The following is a 14,906-nucleotide window of genomic DNA, read 5'->3' on the forward strand; positions in this document are numbered from 1 at the left end:
TCCGGCCAACAATAAGCTTTGAGCTTCAGTTTCAGAACAGTGGCAATACCAGCAAAGTTTCTAGGCATTATCTTATAACGCTACACAATACACATTACCTTTTCCCCTATGATCATATTCATATATCATCTCAATTTCTCAAGATCCTGTGAACTAGTATCCATCTTTCTTTGCTGTAAGAATACACCATCCTCTATTCATAGAGATTTGACATGGCATTAGCACCACAAAGAAGTGATGTAAAACAGAGGTAGATAGGTCCCCCCAAGTTATCATCCAGTATCATCAATAACACGAACCAAAATTTCATTCCATTAGAGCACAAATCTAAGCGCATGTTCCCAACAGAATCCATCAAGCATTACAAACATACAAAGGATTTGACATAAGAACATCACCTCGAGCACAGGAAAACCCCCGGGAAAAAGCTCAGAAGCAGCAGTCGCAGTCGAAGGGGCAGAGCGGGGTGCCGCCGGCGTCGGACTTGCCGAACCCGAGCTCGTCGGCGGAGTATATCGCCAGCCCGTCCGCCGTGCGCCGCCGCGGCCGCTTCTCCTCGACTTCGTCGTCGTCGTCCGTGTCCCTGCCCTTGCTACCCTTCTTAGCCTTATTGCTCTTCTTGGCCCCCTCGGACCTCTCCTTGGGCTTCTTGGCTCGCACAGATTCCTCCTCCCCCTGCTGCTGCTGCTGCTTGCGCTTCTTGCCGGATGACTTGGTGGCCTGGAAGATCTTGTCGATCTCGTTGGTCGCCTTCTTCTTCTTCGGCTTCTCCGCCGCCACCGCCGCCGCCGCTTTCTCCTCCCTCTCCTCCTCCGTGGGTTTCGAAGGCTTAGGTTTTTGGTCGGAGGACGAGGCCTTGGATTTGATAGAAGGATTAGGCCCGGAAGGCCTCTTCTTCTTCTGTGATTTGGTGGCCATCGGAGTCTCGGAGAATATGAAGTCGGAATTCGCAGCCGCCGCCGACGAGGAGGAGAAAGATTGCGGTGGCTTTGGGGAAGGGAAGGAATGGCGGCGAGAAGGGTTTGCGAGTGGAGACTGGACAGGAAGCTTGTGGAGTTGTGGAGTTGTGGGCCTTGGATTGGGCTCGTTCCAGGCGTCGTCTGACGCTGAATTTAACCAGCCCATCTGACAGGAGGAAATTTACCTGAAACCCAGTTACTGCTTTTCATCATATTTGTTGTTCTAAAACTCGTAAAACCCCGCTACACCGAGTGAATTTACTCCACAAACCTTTTTGTTCGAATTCCGATGATTCCCTTGTTTCTTTCAAATGATTCCTTTGTATCTTTCAAATAAAGATATTTGAAATAGTAAAATGAGAACAGGAGCGATATAAGTTGAAAAGAAATCGGCTTGAGATGGAAAGAGAGAATATGTCAACTTGTCAAGCAGATGTATCATTATACAGACTCAATAAACGAATTCTTCCACCATTTCACATTTCATAATTTATGAGTTATGACGCTTCTGAACAAACAGTTCAGAACAAACCATAATTCACAATTTCACATATGTACAATTGACAAGGATAGTTTTTGTATGTACAAATTGCTGATCATCGCGCATGCATAATTTCACTGCTTTCACACTTCACAGTGCCTTCATGACGAATTTGGCAGACACGACAGCTCCCTTGGCTGCAATTTTCAGCACGTGGCGACTCCTATACAACCTGCACAAAATAAAAGGCAACAGTCAAAGAAAGAAAGGAGATATCTCCGTATGGACGGTACTGTTGCATCTTCAATGTCATTTAGCTAAATCCTACTAAAAATAGATCCCCTGAAGAAAATCAGCAATATAACAAAACAAATTAAGATAATGAAAGTCAGGTTTGCATTATGAAATGGATAGGAACCTCAGCATTGAAAACAGAAATAAACCAAAAAGCAGATTGTAACAAGACGTTTACTTGCAAAAGCGACACAAATTTAGTATGGAGACAACTTTACCCCACTATTGTGATTCCCCATGTTGCCAATATGTAAAGCACTTTTCCAGCCTCCCAAATACTCATCCATTTCCACTTATCATTAAGGGTGCTCAATGCCATTGCAACAGCTGCACAGATGTTAAAAGTTAGAACATGCTACACAGAATTGAACAGCACGTAAAGCAGACTAAGACTCTCAAAGACAGAATATTTTGTCAAAGAAACTTAGTCATGTGATCAAGAAATCTTGTTTATTGTCTCAGTGCAATGAATTACTGGTCCAATTAATTTCATTTGTGATTGGATGTGTTAAAGGGGTCAGTCTCCCATAACATGCTCCAACATTGAGTTCACCAAGTACTCGACTAGAACAATGCATACAAAAACTTGTTGTGATAACCATATCCACACCATAATATAGCACTGTTGTTTAGATCCACAATGTTGGAAATTAGTAAATCACAACACTATTTCAAACAGCATATTGAAGTTCAAGTTCTTTCTTGGTCACACACACACTGACTCATTGTTTTGAACCAGTTACCTAAGTAACAGAGTTTAGATGCAAATAAACTTCATCTTTATCAAATTTAAAGTAACAGCATGGAGATAAGAAGTTAGTATACCCTTTTGCAGCTCCACTGGTGATATTGACTGAAGAATACAGAACAACAAATAGTTAGATCATTGAGGTAGTATAGAGAGTATTCATCAATTGTTGAAAACAAGATACCTTGGACTTTGGATCTTCAAGAATGCACCTAGCAATAAAGGAGGTCATACCATCAATAATGTCATCATCATTAACAAGTACATAATTTTCATTATCAATTCCACTGATTTCCTCCATATTTGCCCCGGGTTTATCACAGGCAACCAAGACCCAAGATCCATTCTTCCCGCCACCTTCAGTGTATGGAATATCTGCAATATCCAGTTCTGGTTTTGATTCATCAATCAAACAAAAGGTTATTTACATTGTTGTTGGCACAATGTAACGCAGGAAACAAATAGTCATAAAAGTATGGTTCACAAATAAAATCGCAGTGTTTCACACAGATGTACCTGTCATGTTATCAGGAGATAGCTCTGTTTGTTGATGCCTTGACTCATCTCGAATTTTCTCAAGCTGAGCCAAGAAGCTAGCATTGTTAACTGCTGCTACAAGACGATTATGCAGCTGCATCATGAAATCACATCCATGAAAAGCAAAATCGGTCAGACATTAAAAGGTAAAACAAATTGAACAGTGATAGAAATAAAAGCTGGATAAGGGCATGTAATCACACAACTGAATTTCTAAGTCATAAGTGTTTTGGTCCATGCATATTATCAGTCAGCAACTCAGCATCATTGCATCACGAATTAAACTTAATATGTCCTGTTACACCCCCTCAAATGGCATGGATTCGAATGATTGTTGTTAAAAAAACGGTGACCTGATAAATTCATACACCGCAATTCCTGCCAAATTTCGGATGCTCGTGTTTTTATAGTATCTAACAAAACATCATCTATGATCATGTCAATTCTCAGAGGATTAAGGTTAATACTCCTAATCTGAAAACATAAGAGAGCAACAGGGAGTTGCAAGAGGCTCACATCGGCAGGGCACTCCTGGGAAACACAGGGCTCGCCTTGGAGCTCGCGGAGGATGGAGAGGTCGTCGGCGAGGCGAGCGCGGAGGATAACGTTCTCCGCCCGCAGCCGCTCGGCCTCCTCCCCGTCCACCGCCGGGGGGGAGACGCCGTCGTGGGCCGGGCCGTGGCCGCGGCGGTGCTCGATGGCGTAGCGAGCCACCTCCGCGATCTCCACGAGCGTGTGCGCCACCTCCAGGGGGATCTTGTGCGCCATCGCCGCCGCCGCCTCGATCGGCCGCCGGCCGCTCGATCCCCTGGCCTCGCCGACGACGGGACCGCGGGAGGAGAGGGACGAGAGGAGGACGGCGAAGTAAACCCTAGGGCCAAACACGCAACCTGAGCGGAGCACGAAAGGATTGTGGTAAACCGGGGACAACCCGTGCTGTGCTCTGCTCACCACAGAAGAAAAGAGAGAGAAAAGAAAGGGTTACGGAGTAGTAGTACTAATTAATAACGGGATTCGGTCACGTTCACGTGGCGCCAAGCTGTGTCTAAGGAGAAGGAAATAGAAAAGATTAGGAAGATACGTAAAACGAGGTAAGTTATTAGCGTATGATTAATTGAGTATTAACTATTTTAAACTATTTTTTAAAATATTTTTATTATAAAATTTTTTTTATAAAAACGTACCGTTTAATAGTTTGGGAAGCGTGTGCGTGAAAAACAATGTCCCTTTCTCACCTAATCTCCTAGAACTAACGCACCCAAATGTCACAGGGACCATCATAGTAAAAATTTCTCTATGTAGAAAGTGGAAACGCACTGAACGTGAAAATTGTAGGAAAAAGAAAACACTGTCGCCACTTTTGCTTCCGTACTCCGTAGGTCCGTTAACATCCAAAATGTTGTGCACAAAATAGCGAATGAAAATTTTGGCCTTTTTCTTCTAACTTACAGTACTGGATATGGAGGGTAAATGACACGTGTAAATTTTTTATTAGTTAATTTTCTGCGGAACACCATACATAAGCATACACTCACATTTATTTTAGAAAAGGTTTTGTTACCCGGCCTCTACAACCAACCAAATATATGTAGCATTTTTAAATTAAGAACTTAGCCTATTAAATAAGAAACTTAGCCCTCAAATAACCCGAATATTTTAAATTATGAACTTAACTCGGCCTCTACATCCAACTGGATATATACTTCCTTTTTAAATCCTCAAATAACCCGGGTACTTTTTTACATGTACATCCAACCGAATATATGTAGTATTTTTAAATTAGGAACTTAGCATATCAAGCAGAGAACTTAGCCCAGCCTCTATATCCAACTGGATTTTTAAACCCTCAAATAACCCGGGTATTTGAACTTAGAGCCTTGGGATGCTACTCAAGTCACTGTAACCAGATTATATGACATTTCACACACTCACATTCAACCTACTACTATGAACACCTTAACAGATACATCGTCTAGAATCAAAAGAATAGTTAGTTGTAGACGCAAGCACATGTATTAAGTTTGGAACTTGAAATTGAGTGGACATACTCCATCACAAGGACCCTTTCTAGATGAGCTACGCTAAGTTCACGACACGGATAGCTGTTAAACAAAGTCCAAAAATTACATGAAAAAATTAGAGGAAAAATTTGGACATGAGAAAATAGCTTTACTTACTACTCCCTTAATCATAAATGATTTATATTAGGATAACATTTGATAAAAATTTTAAAACTTTAACCATAAATTTCAAATTAAAATAAGTTAAATCTAATAGCTTTACAATATTAGGATATTTCATTTCAAGGTGATTTTTTTTCTGTTTTATAAACTGAGCATTTGAGATGTTATTGATAGTCAAAATTTTAAAAGTTTGATTTAAGTTTATCCAAAACATCAAATATTTATGCCTAGAAGTAGTATATTGTTTAGTCTCTTTTTTTTTTCTTGCCGGCATTATGAAGCAAAATTAGTGATCAATAAGTATTTTGTGGTAGGGCAAATTTTGAATGATGAACTCCACTTTCAGTGTTCGGAATACAACCAAAATATCAAGCTAAGTATTTGTGGGCACCTGTGTCTGCGTTTTGCAAAAAAAAAAAAAAAAAATCAAGCTAACATTGTTTGTTTGTTTTCTCTAACAAGCTTTGCTTGTCGCTTTTGAAGAAAATTTTGCTTGCTTGGATTAATTGCGATCACGTCATATCGGTGATACACCAATGCACTCCAAAGTAATATCATAGACACAGGATTCTTAATACCACTAGATCAAGCTTTGCTAACCTGTGAAGAGATTAAAGAAAACATGAGCATGTTGTTGGGAGAACATAGGGCAATAAGGGATGGGGTAGCTTTTAGAGGGAAATAAGGATTTTGTCCTTAAAAAAATGAGAAATGATTTACCTTCAACAGCGAATAATATGGGAGCGTATCCTATGCACACAGGCCCTCGCGTGTACACACCGTGTACACCAACTAAAAATTATCACAAAAAATTCTAGAAAAATTCATACATATACTTTCAATAGTATTACATCTACGTGCAAAGTCGCATCTTCAAATTCATTCTACATAGAAAATAACAAAAAAGATAAAATTCTGACAAAATTGCAACCTTAAAACTGTCAGATTTTTTTTTGTTACGGTTAAAATATAATGAATTTGACGTTAAGATTTTAACCCTAGGTGTAATACAATTAAAAGTATGCGTATAATTTTTTTTCTAGATTTTTTGGTGACATTTTTTAAGTTGGTGTATGCGTATAATTTTTTTTCTAGATTTTTTGGTGACATTTTTTAAGTTGGTGTGCACGTGTGTACACATGAGGGCTTGTGTGCATATGATATGTTGCCGAATAATATGACAGAACAAGCAATGAGCTATCAGAAGGTCACACGAACAGCCCAGAATACACATTTCGCTGACAGGACACTACGCAAGTTAGAGTTGTACCCAGGTGCATAGCTGCATTATGCAGTCCCATCTGCTGTACATTATTTGTACAAATATATTCCAGCTATCACAAGGCTAGGCACAAAATTAGAGACAAACTAACCAGGCCCTACTTGATACAATGCCGTCGATCAATTTACAGTAGCTCATATACTTCTCTGATACCGAGATTTCAGAGAAGCCTGACCTTTCTCTTCATTAGGAGCATTTGGCACCGGACCAACAAAATCAGCATCCCCACTGCTTGGCCAGACTAGAGGAATCAGCTTCTGCTGATATGCATTCGTATTATCGCATATGCCAAGCTGGATGACAAACGTTACTGTGCAGCCTCTTCCTGTTCCTTCGCTATCCAACCAGATGTGCCCTCCCATCAAAGTAACAAACCTGAGATAGGATTTTTCACATTTTCAGTTAAGTCGCCGAGTTTACAGTGAGGGAGTGAGTATATAGCAGCCTCAGCACAAATTGGGTTGCAGAAAAAGGAGCTGATAGGTAAGAAGGTGGTGATGTATAGTAAACTACCTCTTGCAAATGGCAAGGCCAAGACCACTACCACTGTATCCTCTGTTTCCTCCAGGCTGAGATTGAGCAAACTTTGTAAATACTTGAGGTAGATCCTGAGGGCTAATGCCACAGCCCGTATCTTTAATCTGCAACAGAAGAAATAACAGATGTCATAAAACAGTAAAAAAAAAAAACTGGCAAACAGTTACCTGACTGTACACAACTCTAGTTTTTCTTTATCAACCAGTAATGCAGAAAACTGCATGTGTCTGTGTCATGCCAAGATCTGAAAGTATAAAACTATCTTCCACTTCTACTCCCAAGAAATCTGGGATCGGTTAAACCAGACATTTTAGTATTTTAAAGTAGAGTTTGTCCAACTACATATAATGATATCTTAATTTGGCATTTGCGAAGTTAACAAGATGTGGTCTGGTACCAAATCTCATGTGTGTTATGTTCCCATTTAAAGTAAAATTGCTCTTTTAGGTCTACCTTCAGGGTAGGCTCCACTAAGGCAACTAAAGCAAGATGCAACAAAATGACTACAGCCAACAGATAACATTGTGAGGAATTGGATAAGCATGCAGTGGACCCAGACAAATGTGAAACTACAAGGCATATGAATAGCTTAGGGATGATGTAACTGAACAATCCATCCAATCTTCACGATGCAGTGCATGCCAACAGTTGTCACCGACCAGTGGTGGCCAGAGGTGCATAGTGTCATACTTCCGTGCAATTGTAGATCAAACATTTTCCCATATGATTGTGAATATGCATGATACATCAAAGTGCTTCCTATTGATACTCTGGTAGCATGCTGCATGCTCCTTAGCCAAGGAAAGCCATTCAAACAATTAGAATCTTTACCTGAACTTTCAAATAAAAATTGTCATCGCTTGCAGTTGGGTGAAAATCTGGGGTTCTGAATTCTCTTAAAGAGTCAGCCTTCACAACAGAAGCTACAAGTGTGATGTGGCCCTCCTTTGTAAACTTAACAGCATTGCCAGAGATATTCAAAATAGTTTGCATTAGCCTCTTTTCATCACCGATGGCACATAATGGCAAGTCTGGTGCCAACATAACTGACACAGACAGTCTCTTGATGGCTGCGATTGGCTTGATGAAACTCATTACCTGTAAGAGTAAGACGAAGTAAAATTTCAGGCAAGTGCAATTTGCATATTTAGTCATTAAACAACCATAAATGATGAAGTTTCAGAGTTCAGACCTCCTTGAAAACAGCATGAAGATTGAATGCTTTAATCTCCAATTCAAGGCTACCATCCTCAAGTTTGGAAAGATCTAACACATCATTGATGAGTGTTGCTAAAAGATTGCTGCTTTTCAAGACTGTTTCCACCATCAAGCGCTGCTCAGGAGTAAGTTCGGTTTCCAAAAGTAAGGACGAAAGGGCTATTATTGCATTCATTGGTGTTCTCATTTCATGATTCATAACAGCCAGGAAATCATTACGAGCACGGATAGCCATTTCAGCCTCACGTCGAGCTAAATCCAGAGCAACATTTTGCTCCATTAGCAGATCACGCGCACGCATGGACTCTTCAAGAATAGCTGCATGAGAAAGTGCAACTGCAACCTGAAATAAAAGAGAAAGATGATTAAAAAAACTTGCTTACAACACTGCCTCATTCATATTTATGAATATAACTAAGGTGATAAAAAAGTAAAGAGGGCACTTTTAGCTTGCTTGCTGCTTCTCAGTATCCTTTGTTTTCAAAAAAAAAAAGGGAAACTCTTGGAATAATATAATGATATTTGAAATTTTCCATGAATCATTGATCAACAGATCATAGTTGTGAATATGTGTTGTTTTAGGTTAATTGGTGACTGTTGTCTATCGATTGAAAGATCATGAGCACACAGCTTTTGAAACATATTAAATATCACGCTCTCTCTCCTATAAATACCCATGTTATAAGTAACCATAGCAAAAGAAACAGCACTAACCTGATCAGCCACGACCTCAACAAGCTCCAACTCATGCACATGCCATTTTCTTGCGCTATCAGATGGAAGCATCAGAACCATGATTGCATAGCTCTTTGCTGAAAGCTCTGGCCAATCATTTATTTGAAAGTTTGAAAGATGTAGAAGAGGAACTCGCACTGCAGCCACTTCTGGTGGAACATATCTCCCTGCAAGAGGTCGGATCCGTGCCAAAGGAGATGTGTGGGGTATTATAATTGCTCTGTTGCTACTGAACACTTGATTGACAACAGGAAGATTAATTGATACAGTTGACCCAACAGTAATCTGGTGGCGGAGAGTATGAGAAAGCTGAAGACTTGAACCGCTTCTTGATGGCATCCATAGGGCACATTCTTCCAGGCCCAAGGTCCCTCCTAGCTCAACAAGTGTAGTCTTCAAAATCGTATGTCTATCAAGAGTGCTTCTGATTTCATGGGTAAGCATCCTAACATGCCTCCCAGTCTCTTCCTGTGTCCTAATCAAGCCCATCTCCCTATCAAGCTGTTCAGCTTTATTCTTCAGAAACAATTCCCTTGTTTTCACGCTCAGCAAGTCAGGGATAATATGTACAAGCATCAAAGCTGTCGCACAGGACACAACAGCCGTTGAAACCTTTGCGACTGTCATGACCATAGCAACAGTCTTTGTGTGTGTGGTGAAAGTCCACAGGTTTATGAGATGAGTCGCTCCACATAGGACTATAAATGCACCAAACTGGATCAAAACCCATCTGTATGGGAAGAAGGATGACTTCTTCACGAAATAAATTAGTTCCAACGGGATCGAGAAATATGCGAGGGCTATGAAGAAGTCCGAGATGTACTGATACTTGATGAGGAGCTCATCAGTTGGCCATAGTGGCTCGATGCAGTCACATCCATCCATACCCAATGTTTAGAAGTTCATCAGTCCTCACCACACTCCCTACAGAAGTACAAACATACATATGAGCTGTCCTGTCCGACCCAATCAAACATATCACTGAAAGTTCATGCTGCAGCTCGTTTTAAAAGAAACAGAAAGCATCTAATAATTAGGAAACTGTAGCCGCATGACGATGAACACATTTGGCATACTACTAGACCCTGCAGATCAGCTAAGATGAAGCGATCATCACTCCGATTCCCATTTCCAATCCACCCTCAACCCCCATTCCCACCATCTAAAGCCAAGGTTGCAACCCTCTCATCCCACAGCAGCATAGCACACATCCGAAATCACTCCCCCCACGCCCCCCCCCCCCCCCCACCCCATTCCATTAACACACAGTAGCACAGCGCTCTCCTCCGAGGCTAAGATACCACAACAAGCAACCAGATCAAGCTGCTCCTCTCCCGGACACGATCAATCGACGCCTCCCCTGGAAACCCCTCCCCCCATCTCGACCACCGCTCTAGCCTCCCGATCGGTCCAACAAACTCGGAGAAGACGGGAAACCTAAATCCCAGATCTGAATAGTCCAGCAAACGAAAGAAGAGAAGCACGAGCATCCGTAGCGTACCTCGCGCGTCGTCGGCGGCGGCGGCGGGGAGCGGCGGTGGCCGAGAGGCGGTGGAGCTAGAGCCCTAGGGGAAAGGAGAGAGAGGAGGACGCGGCGCAGAAAAGGGAGGTAAGATAGCCAGCCAGATGCGCAGAGGCAGGCGGCACGGCAGGGAGGCAGCCAGTGGGGAGCCGTCAAGTCCGCCACCACCAGTCCACCACCCGGAAAAGGCAAAAGCGGAGGAGGAGAAAAAAAAATCCAACCGCACGGCGGGTGCTTGCTATAGTAGCCTAGTATACTACAACTAGCGTGGCTTTGCTTGCTGCTGCTGCCGGTGCGGGTGCCGGGTGCGTCCCCCCTGGTCTTTCTTTTCTCTCCCCCTCGCGTTTGTCTCCACGCTACAGCTAGCGCTTTGCTTTTGACTGCCTGCGTTCGGTGTGGCCCACGGGGGCCACACGGCCCACACACCTCACGGCCGGCTGAGCGGTATGGCATCGGCGGGGGGAGGTGGTCGACTGGTCGTGATGGGTGGTGGTGTGCGGTGCGAGCAGCGGAGAGGGTGTAGGAGCGAGGTGCGCTGTCGCCGTTGCCGGCGGTTCGCCAGTAAGACGGGTGTTTCCGGCTAAGGGGCAACGTTGCCGTTTTTACCTTCGTGCTCACTGTAGCATTTTTGTTGGTTGAGTAGCAGAGACAGTGTTTGAGATATATGAAACGAAAAAAAAATCAGCGTATACAAAACGAGAAAGCCATTAACGTATAATTAATTGAGTTTTAATCTCTACTGTTATAAAAATTAAATATGTTTTTATCGGTATTTTAATATGTCATCCGTGTTTGAATCTGTTTTTAAGTTCGTTCGTTTTTGAAAATACATATACGTGTTTAAGTTGGATTTTAAACTTGTTTGTTTTTGGAAATACAAAAGGAGACGTATGACGTATATGAAATCTCTTTAAAAAAACTCACGTGCTAACTTGAGATGAAAATCAGACTCCTAATTGCAGCTCATGATTTTCTAAAAAGAAACATCCAAGCGAATTCTCACAGTAAATTTTACCCTATCTAAACCGTATAACAATAATAAGATTTTTTAGTTATTATAAAGTTTAAAAAATATATTTATTTTATATTTTAAAATAACTTCTATATAAAAGTTCTTAAAAGACGTACCGTTTAGCACTTGAAAATAAGTGTTAACGAAAACTAAGGTAAAATCATCATCTTAATTACCTTTCATGAAGATGAAGATAAAGACTAAGTGTTTCAGGTAAAACTAGGAGGTAATAACGTGTGATTAATTGAGTTTTAATTATTACAGACTTGAAAAATAGATTAATCTTATATTTTAGAACAACTTTTACATAGAAAGTTTTCACACAAAACACACCGTTTAACAGTTTGAAAAGCGTTTCTCAAGTATCCAAAAGTTTATTCAACTTTCGTTGCAGAAAAGAACATGCCAAAAGTAGCATGGTAATGCTTCCAACCTCACTCACAGCTCCTCACACCAACCGAGCATCTATGTATAGTCTAGGCAAAAAAAAAATTTCCCTTCATATTTCTGACCACGCTAACGGTTTAGCCAAATCTCAATGACTAATTCACTAGCTAAATTTTTTATATTACAAATAAAAAACACACTCCAACAAGCTAGCCAAATCCCACTCATCAAATCACAATGGCTAATTTCATACTCCCTCCATCCCATAATATAGGAGATTTTGATTTTTTTGCTAAATCCCTTATATTATGGGACGGACGGAGGATTACAATTGATTATGTTAAATTTTGCAATAATAACATTTTTTGTACATGGGGCTGCTCAGTTCTTGATGTATAGATTTTGAGTTGAATTACTGAGTTTTGTGATTGATATGATATGTTCATCTTGATTTTTGGGCTAGTTTTGTGGCCCATGTTGTTGTTTTATTGTTTTTGGTTTTGGTGCAGTCGAAATAATTCCTATTGGTATGTTTTTCTTTTCATTGGATCTAGATCAAAGGGCTGAAAAAAATCTGTTTGATTTTTGTCAAAAAAAAAGTCAATGAATAGTTAGACAATCCCAATTAGTTTATCAACACACATTATAATCCATCATATCCTTTTTGTTAATCTGGCCATTTCTTATTTTCGTGTGAACAATGAAGTTTTCTAAAGTACTCCCTCCGTTTTATAATGTAAGTCATTCTAGCATTTCCCACATTCATATTGATGTTAGTGAATCTAGACATATATATTTATATATATCCATTAACATTAATATGAATGTAAAAAATGTTAGAGTGACTTATATTGTGAAACGGAGGAAGTACCACATAATGTAACTATGTCTCTTTGGTGATTTAAGTTGGATCTACTTGTCCAGTGATTTGAGGCGCTATTTGTCCATTGGTGGAGAAACCATCTTTGCTCGGTTGACCCAAATCCATAGTAGTCCTGGTTCCATTAAAAACCGGGAGTAAAAACGATTTTTAGTCCCGGTTTATAAGAACAACAATACTAGATGATCTTTATTCCCGGTTGGTGTTACCAACCGGGACTAAAGATCATCTTTAGTTCTTTAGGGAACCAACCGGGACTAAAGATCTAACTTTAGTCCCGGTTGTTGTTACTAACCGGAAATAAAAATCTAACACGTACTATATAATCCCTATTACTTATCTTCTTATATCGTCCACACAACAAACTCTCTCTATCTCTTTTTTTCCTCTCTAACTCTCTTCCTCTTTCCTGCCTTATCTCATTCTTTTTGGATAGATCGAGCGAGAGCGCTGCCTTATCTCTATCCAGATCGAGCGAGAGCGAGAGCGGGTCGGCGCGGCGGCGCGGAGGCGCGGAGGCGGCGGGCTGCGCGGCGGCACGGAGGCGCAGCGGCGTGGAGGCGAGGAGGCGGCGTGCGGCGCGGCAGCGAGCGGCGGCCTGCGCGGCGGGCGGCGCGGCGGTGGCCAGCGGCGTGGCAGCGAGCGGCGGCATGGCGGTGGCCGGCCGGCGTGGAGAGGAGGCGGCAACGGCCGGCTGGCGTCTCTGTGAATTTTTTTTTAGAATTTGTGATTTATTGCATGATCCTGTAATGTATTGATTTGTGTGTGATGTATTTGCGATGAATTTTGTAGAACTTGTGATGTAATTTGATTTGTGTGCAATTTTATTTTAGGATTTGTGATATATTTGATTTGTGTGTATAAGTAACTTTAAAGATTTGTGATATAGATTTGGGATGTTACCTTGATTTGGTATTTGGGGTTTAATTTGGAATACGCATCTCACTTGATTTGGGAGAAAATAAAAAAGAAGAAAAAGAAAAAAAAAGGAGGGGGCATCTAGACTGCTGTTATCTCATCTTTAGTCCCGGTTGTTCCCCTATCTTTAGTCCCGGTTGGTGTTAACAACCGGGACTAAAGATCGATCTTTAGTCCCGGTTATTTCACTCGGGACTGAAGATAGCAATCTTTAGTCCCAAATTTATAGTCCCGGTTGAATAACCGGGACTAAATGAGGGTTACGAACCGGGAGGAAAAATGGTTTCTTCACCAGTGGTCCTTGATGTACACTAAAGTTGCCAAAGAACAAGAGGCTTCTTGTTAATTGCCAAAAAGATCAGGTATGCTACCACACTTGATAGAAAATGCTAAGCACATTTGATTGGATATCAGTGCCTGTCATGTTGCTGATTTTTCTTATGCATAACTCTCGTGGTACAGGGATCTTCACCCGTATCACCTTGTTCTCTTTTGAAAAAAAAAAACAACGCATTTGATTGGATGCCGGTACTAGTCGCGTCACATACATATTACTCTCGCAGCAGAACGATTATCACCCGCATCACTTATCTTCGTTGTCTTCTCTTTTTTTTTTCAAAGAGTTTCTGTAGTAATAGATCATGTTTTTGTTTCCTGAGTTAAATGGATCCATGCATTGTAACTTTTTCGATGTTGAAAGATAACATTACTATTCATTTATTTTGAGACATGCCGTTATAATTGATCAAAATTTAAAATATACCACTACATACCCCTTCAATACAATTATAAAACATTTTAGATTAGATTACTCTTCCTCCTTCCTTCACCCCTTCTTCCTTCTCCCTCTCACTAATCTCTGTCATCTCTCCCACCATTTGATCTAGTGATCCTATCCAACCCACCGGTTGGACACTCCCTTTGTTCTCAACTCTCATCATTCATGGTGCCACAACACAAGCGACACAAGAAACTCTGGTTCCTACCGGCCACCGAGGACTCACTCCGCCGCTAGCTCCATCGCCGGTGGTGTGACTTCATCTAGATCCCAGATAAAATAAGAGAGAGGAAGAAGGAAGAGGGGGTGAAGGTGAAGGATTTCTACGAGGGATGATTTGGTCCAGGTTATTTTATAATTGCATTGAAGAGATACGTCGTGGCATATCTCAAACTTTAATTAAATTGTAATATCATATCTCTTAATAAGCGAATA

General features: G+C 41.2%; 3 protein-coding genes across 4 annotated transcripts; all 3 read right to left on the reverse strand.

The window, feature by feature from the left end:
* Positions 1–213: 213 nt before the first annotated feature.
* LOC9266869 (uncharacterized protein C6G9.01c) lies at positions 214–1,013 on the reverse strand. Its single transcript, XM_015775470.3, has one exon. The coding sequence runs from the start codon at positions 916–918 to the stop codon at positions 430–432; it is 489 nt and encodes a 162-aa protein (XP_015630956.3). The 5' UTR covers positions 919–1,013; the 3' UTR covers positions 214–429.
* A 401-nt stretch (positions 1,014–1,414) lies between these two features.
* Positions 1,415–3,973, reverse strand: LOC4333831 (uncharacterized). Of its 2 annotated transcripts, none has more exons than XM_015775469.2 (6): positions 3,536–3,973; positions 2,999–3,113; positions 2,667–2,857; positions 2,560–2,587; positions 1,953–2,061; positions 1,415–1,672 (listed from the first exon to the last, which is right to left on the reverse strand). In XM_015775469.2, exons 1-6 carry the CDS (start codon positions 3,785–3,787, stop codon positions 1,591–1,593), a joined length of 777 nt encoding a protein of 258 aa, XP_015630955.1. In that variant the 5' UTR covers positions 3,788–3,973; the 3' UTR covers positions 1,415–1,590. The 2 variants fall into 2 exon arrangements, with proteins under 2 accessions (XP_015630955.1, XP_015630954.1); XM_015775468.2 differs by having other exon boundaries at positions 2,667–2,872.
* A 2,378-nt stretch (positions 3,974–6,351) lies between these two features.
* LOC4333832 (probable ethylene response sensor 1) lies at positions 6,352–10,796 on the reverse strand. Its single transcript, NM_001418507.1, has 6 exons — positions 10,476–10,796; positions 8,954–9,898; positions 8,214–8,582; positions 7,853–8,119; positions 6,998–7,125; positions 6,352–6,859 (listed from the first exon to the last, which is right to left on the reverse strand). Exons 2-6 carry the CDS (start codon positions 9,857–9,859, stop codon positions 6,619–6,621), a joined length of 1,911 nt encoding a protein of 636 aa, NP_001405436.1. The 5' UTR covers positions 9,860–9,898; positions 10,476–10,796; the 3' UTR covers positions 6,352–6,618.
* Between the last annotated feature and the right edge of the window lie 4,110 nt (positions 10,797–14,906).

This window comes from Oryza sativa, chromosome 3 (assembly GCF_034140825.1).
Source record: "Oryza sativa Japonica Group chromosome 3, ASM3414082v1".
Lineage (NCBI taxonomy): Eukaryota > Viridiplantae > Streptophyta > Magnoliopsida > Poales > Poaceae > Oryza > Oryza sativa.

What these genes read in the sequence shown, in the direction of transcription:
- LOC9266869 (XM_015775470.3), bottom strand. Translation starts at nt 918, where the DNA reads ATGGCCACCAAATCACAGAAGAAGAAGAGGCCTTCCGGGCCTAATCCT.
- LOC4333831 (XM_015775468.2), bottom strand. Translation starts at nt 3,787, where the DNA reads ATGGCGCACAAGATCCCCCTGGAGGTGGCGCACACGCTCGTGGAGATC. An exon ending in CCCAGGAGTGCCCTGCCGAT is followed by an intron (nt 3,114 to 3,535) that starts GTGAGCCTCTTG and finishes TTCATGATGCAG; the next exon opens with CTGCATAATCGTCTTGTAGC. An exon ending in TGGGGAATCACAATAGTGGG is followed by an intron (nt 1,673 to 1,952) that starts GTAAAGTTGTCT and finishes TATTTTGTGCAG; the next exon opens with GTTGTATAGGAGTCGCCACG.
- LOC4333832 (NM_001418507.1), bottom strand. Translation starts at nt 9,859, where the DNA reads ATGGATGGATGTGACTGCATCGAGCCACTATGGCCAACTGATGAGCTC. An exon ending in TTGAGGTCGTGGCTGATCAG is followed by an intron (nt 8,583 to 8,953) that starts GTTAGTGCTGTT and finishes CTTTTATTTCAG; the next exon opens with GTTGCAGTTGCACTTTCTCA. An exon ending in TTCATGCTGTTTTCAAGGAG is followed by an intron (nt 8,120 to 8,213) that starts GTCTGAACTCTG and finishes TTACTCTTACAG; the next exon opens with GTAATGAGTTTCATCAAGCC.